The 5,590-nt window shown below is 35.2% G+C and overlaps 1 protein-coding gene across 2 annotated transcripts; it reads left to right on the top strand.

The window, feature by feature from the left end:
- Positions 1–637: 637 nt before the first annotated feature.
- LOC137745940 (uncharacterized) lies at positions 638–5,331 on the top strand. Of its 2 annotated transcripts, XM_088680760.1 has the most exons (4): positions 638–951; positions 1,174–1,308; positions 1,500–1,651; positions 4,734–5,331. In XM_088680760.1, the coding sequence occupies exons 3-4, from the start codon at positions 1,529–1,531 to the stop codon at positions 4,791–4,793; spliced, it is 183 nt and encodes a 60-aa protein (XP_088536886.1). In that variant the 5' UTR covers positions 638–951; positions 1,174–1,308; positions 1,500–1,528; the 3' UTR covers positions 4,794–5,331. The 2 variants fall into 2 exon arrangements, with proteins under 2 accessions (XP_088536886.1, XP_088536885.1); XM_088680759.1 differs by lacking the exon at positions 1,174–1,308 and having other exon boundaries at positions 645–951.
- The last annotated feature ends 259 nt before the right edge of the window (positions 5,332–5,590 follow it).

Below are 5,590 nucleotides of genomic sequence, written 5' to 3'. Positions count from 1 at the left end.
GGTTCACCCAACCGTCGCCAAAAACTACCTCTTGAGAATGCAAAGTGTTGATCCATAAGACCAAACACTGAGACGGCTCTGCAGAGCGACAATTTTCACTCCGCAATATGAGCTTTCTTGACAATATAAAATTCAATCATAAGGGATCGAGTCACTTAATTTTGGTTTGGTATTGCTGTGCTTTGAAAAAAAGCTGCTTCTGCTGTGCTGTGAGAATAAGCAGCTGTGAAATAAAGCAGCAGAGCGTTTGGTAAACTTTTTTGTAAAAGTGCTTTTGAAAAAATAAAAAGCAGTATTATAGTGTTTTGTAAACTTTTATGTAAAACAGATGTGAAAAAAAAGCCGGTTTTTCAAAGCTGGGTTTTACAGCTTCTTGTTTTTGGCTTTTTTCATCCAAAACTGTGAAAAAAAGCTGAAGCTGAATGTTTACCAAACACAAAAACAGCTTCCAGCTTTTTTTGATAACAGCTTTTTTCAGAATCACCTCAGTATCAAACCAGGTCTTAGAATGGGACTGACTCCGCCTTCATCATCTGTAGTGATGGTGAAAGGTTGGTAGTTTTAGTGGTAGAATTTAGAATGAAAAATAATGTGATTTTTAATTATACACAAATTAAAAATATTCATTAATAAAAAAGAAATAAAAATCTCTAGATTTGACTCTCCCACAAAGCTCCACCACCTCTCCGCAAAAAAAAATTGCGTCTCCTCCTAGAGCTCGTTCGCCTCTTTGAATCTTACTCACTCAATCTCATCTTGGACGAAACTGAACCCAGCAAGCAATCCATTTCTCATCAATCGAGAAGAAGAGCAGTTTCCAATTCTTCCACTCTCTCTCCGTCGCAGTCCCACCACAGTCTCGGTCTCAGTCTCACAGTTGTGGGCAGCTCGGCAGGAAATTCCAACTTCCAACCCAAAACCAATCTTGATTTCCTTCCAAATTTACAGAAGGTATCATCTTTTCCTTTTCTTCTTCTTCCTATGTTCCTACAATTTCATAATTTAGAAATACATGACTGCTTTTATATAGATATATAGACACCAGATAGGGGTAGGGAATTTGGAATCCAACTTACTTAGATTTTATGTTTTTTCTTGTGAAATGGAAGTAATGATTGGATCCACGTTTCTGTTTGAACATAATTTTATTTTCTTTCCGGTTTTATTTGACAGACAATGTTGTTCTTCCGCTATAAGATTTCGGATTTGAAACCTAAAAACCACCAATCTAGTTAACACCTGCAACTGCAAGTTGATAAATGTTGCTGTGCTATTCGGTTTTCGGTGTTGGCTGGATTCTCCAATTTGGTACATACATATTGCACTGTGTTTGGCATCATCCTGAAACGAATGCTGTATTACCTATGACTGTGGGGCAGCTTTTACATCAAGTTTTTATTTTCTCATGATTGTTAATTGAGCATGCTGATATCGTCTTTGCGGGCATGTGTATGTTGCTTTCTGGAAAGAGTTTCTGAGCTTTGTGGTCTTGATTACAGAGCTAAAAATATCTTGATTCTAAAGAAAGATGCCGCATAGAACTCGGCCAATGACTGCGCTATTGGTGTTTACTGGACTGAACATTGTACTAGTTTCAACCATTACTCCAGTCTATGATTTCATCTGCTTCCTTCCGTACTGGGAAAGGCGGGTAAGTGTTCATTTGTTGTTTGTCAAGCAAACTGCCTTCCAGAAAAGAAAAAAAAATTAAATTGGTGTTGAACCTAGTAGAGAACTTTCTTTAGATTAGGTGATGACTGGATCTTCCCAACATCATCAGCAATGTTGGCCATACACATGCAGCATGCAACTTAAAACTAAAGTACAGTCGATGACTTACTTGATTATATAACTATGTTTGCTTGTACATGATGTTATTATATTCATTTACGGCATTAATAATATCCTCATCTTACTAGTTTTGTACCAGTGAGGTGAAAGTTGTCAAACTTAAATATCATTTTTGGGTTGATTGTGTGTTCATCTTAGGGATAATTTTGTTGATTGAAGCTTTCCAGTGTCATCACGATCTCTAAAAACCACTAGTGGCATTAGTGGAATAAATTTGGAAAACTATAAAATGCTCAATTATTGTAGTTCTATGATTACACAAAGGTTTTTTTTTTTTTTTTTTTTTTTTTTTTTTGCCACTTACCAAGAGGAATGCATGTCGGCAAGTTCTTGCTTGACCATCTTTAATTTGGGATATGCAAGTTATTAATTTCCTTGGTGTTCTCCTGTGTGTGGGAATTAAACTTCTAGAACGACAACTAAATTTTTAGTAGAATACTTTTGGAAATCGTAACACAACTAAGACTTGTAAAGCATACGAGTCCCATCAAATAATCTTTTTTCCTTTGTCCGAAATCAAAACTAAAGGGATCACATTGATATATTTTGGATATATCCTAGGTACTTGTAAGCTTGAGAAAAAAGTGGCAGAAAACTTGACCAAAATATGATTTATTCCAACATTAAACATATTCGTTAACTTTCCACTAAGCACAAATTATTAATAGGCTCCCCATCATGAGAATGGACTTGGGAATAAACAACCATATTCCGACAAGACCAATGGTTTCTTAGTTCCTTACTTTTATAAGGATTAGGTTTGGATTTGCTTTTCTATTTCTGTTTTTAACTTTTTATATAGGTCTAGTGTCCTTTTTCCATTTGGCTTAAACCTTTATAAATGCCTGTTTTAAGACCATTTTGTTTTTACTTTTCATTTTTTTACTATATATATATATATATATAGAGAGAGAGAGAGAGAGAGAGAGAGAGAGAGAGAGTTAAAAACATGGAAGGATGGAGATGGATGAATGAATATTTTGTGTGTGTGTGTGTGTGTGTGTGTGTGTGTGTAGAGAGAGAGGGGTACATGTAAGGATGGATAAATGTTGTGGAGGGAGTGTGGTAGGAAGGAGGCAGGAGAAATGCACATGGAATGGCCTACAATATGAAAACTAAAGACTAAAAACAAACCTACTTAATTGTGTTTGGTTTTTGGTTTTCATGTTCTGTACCATTCTTTTCTTTTCTTTTCTTCCACATCAGTCCCATCTTCTTCTATCCTTATTCATGCCTTCTCTTCTCTCTTGTATTTCCTCCTTTTTACTAATCGAGAAGACAAAACGAAAAACAAAATAGTTAACCGAAGGCCCCTTAATTGCTGAAGGAGCTTTATTATTGTTTTCCCTCTTCCAGTAATCTAATAAGCAATCCTAAATGTAGAAAACTAAAAGATTCAGTTTGAGCCTAGAAAGAATGCTATGAATTCACTAAGGGCCTGTTTGGTACTCTACTTGCATCCAACTTTTTAAATTCAAAAACAATTTTCAAGTTTTAGACCTTAAAAACTTGTTTGGTAGGACTATTTTCAAAAACTGAACTCAAGACTAACTCAAAAATATAGTCTATTCTCTAAAAACATAAAAAAGTGAGTTTTTAGAGTTTTTAAACTTAAACTCACTCATTTCTTTTCTCTCCCTCTTCCCCTCCCACTCCAAATCTATCTCTCTCTCTTTTCTTCTTTCTCTTTCCTCTTTTTTTTATTTTACCTTTTTCATCTCTTCTCCAATCCGCTATCTTCATTCTCTCGGTTCTTTCTCTCACTCCTCTTCCTCTCTTATCTCGTCCGATCCTCTCTCTTCTTTCTCTTTCCTTCAATCATCTCTTACTTTCTTTCCTCCTCTCTCCTCTTTCTCCCTCTCTTGCAACCCCCTCTTTTTGGATCTCTTTGTCTAGTTTAAGTCGTAAGATTTAAAATTTTTAAATCGCAAACCAATCACCTTTTTGAATCTTAAAGAAAATTGTTTTCAAGAAATGTTTTGAGACATGATAAAATTTTCAAGCAGGCCGTAAATTTCTCCAGGTTTTTTAACTTGTAGACTTGTGGTGAGCTACACTTCTTGGTTTTAAATGCAAAGATGCGAGTCATGTGATACGATTGTGCCCCTTTGTAATTAATAAAGAAATGACTATTTAACATCTGCATAACAGAGATAAGTTCCTTTTGATTTCTGCTGGGAGGAAAGCCTAAGGGACCTAGGAATTTTTGTATCATATTGTAGGTACTAAGTACTAATAAGAGGAAAATTTCAGGCCACAAAAATAATTTCAAGAATTTTATTTATTTATAATGTGTTTCAGCTAGTTGCAGCACAGATTTTATGGCCTTTTTTAATGTTTTGGGATGATGTCTAAAAACCAGTCTATGTAAATGGTCAATCTAAACAACGTTTTTATGAAATCTGAAAACCATATGTGCTGTTCATGCTATGCTATGCAAATGGTCAATTTGCTTTATGCATTTTGTTCCCGAACCTGTTGTACTTTGTCTTGTTTGCACTAGCCAGACTGTTCAACAAAATGCTCGCCAACCACTATACTCACGGCAGTGTGAAAACTTGATTACATGTGTGCTTTATGGGTTGTAAGTATTAAAAGGGAAAGCTTTTTGTGTCCACAGTTTGAACCGGTCGATATTGGTGAAGGTTGTGCATGTCAATTTTGGAATCTTCAATAACCAATCCGAACCTTCTATCATGATAGCTGAATTAGTCATTTTGGATTTGCTTGAGAAGTAAATTTTTGTCAAATTCTAATTGCGAGGTGTTATGTTCTTAGTTTGTACTTTCAAATATATTTTCTTCGTCATCTACCATTTGATTAATCCACTTGATTGGATTGAGTCGGTTGCACTCATCTCGTATCCTTTTTCTTCTTTACAGAGAGAACGGCGTCATCAGGAACATGAAGCTACCTTAGCAAATAGTCCTACATCAAGATAGAAGTATGTAGGAGGTCAAACGTCTTGAGTTACAGGTTTTATGCTTTTCTAAAATTTAATGCAGTTGGAGGTGTTCTATTTATACTAGGATTTTAGTAAACAGAGATAAGGTATATGATTCTTTAGGATGCCTACGTTACGGATGTTATCTCTGTATTTCTTATCTTGTAATTTTGAAATTTGTTTGGATACGACCTCAAAGATTTGTAGGCGATCACAGTTTATGTGATGTAGATTTGAAATGGATGGACTGGATGAGGCTTTGATATTGCAAGGCCAAATGCGCAGCATACGGTGGAATGCTCTTTATTATATGTACTCTATGCATACTGCGACGTATTAGTCCTTGGGCTTTACAGAGACTTGATTTGACTTTGTATTAGGGTATTTTTGGCATTTACACATTAGGGTTTGTTAGGTTTATATCGCTACAAATATAGCTTGTAATTAGTTTAAGAAACAAGTCAGTCACAGAGTAGCTTATTCGGTTCATGAAGCTTTCTTGGCAATTCTGTTTAATAAACTTTTATATTATGTTAGCTCATTTGTTCGTTGCGGGCTCTGATTTACAACTCATTATTGGTTTGATTTGCATCCGGCCATGTTTTTACCATTTAATATTCCTTGAGTTATACTTACTATTTATTTATACCATCTTTCAAATAGAGGTGGGGCCCTTAATATATGTGGGTCTCATCTCTATTAGAGTGATGATATAAATGATGATACAAATAGATGGTAAAAATAGTATTTTTACAGGGAATTGTTACTAGCACTCCAAAAATCTCATTTCGCACT

Source organism: Pyrus communis, chromosome 12, assembly GCF_041283825.1.
Source record: "Pyrus communis isolate YQ-2024b chromosome 12, ASM4128382v1, whole genome shotgun sequence".
Taxonomy (NCBI): domain Eukaryota; kingdom Viridiplantae; phylum Streptophyta; class Magnoliopsida; order Rosales; family Rosaceae; genus Pyrus; species Pyrus communis.
This window is presented reverse-complemented; position numbering and strand designations above follow the sequence as displayed.

Bases quoted from the DNA above. Each gene is read 5' to 3' on its own strand.
- LOC137745940 (XM_088680760.1), top strand. From the start codon at position 1,529: ATGCCGCATAGAACTCGGCCAATGACTGCGCTATTGGTGTTTACTGGA. The intron at 1,652-4,733 runs GTAAGTGTTCAT...TCTTCTTTACAG, and splicing joins TTCCGTACTGGGAAAGGCGG to AGAGAACGGCGTCATCAGGA.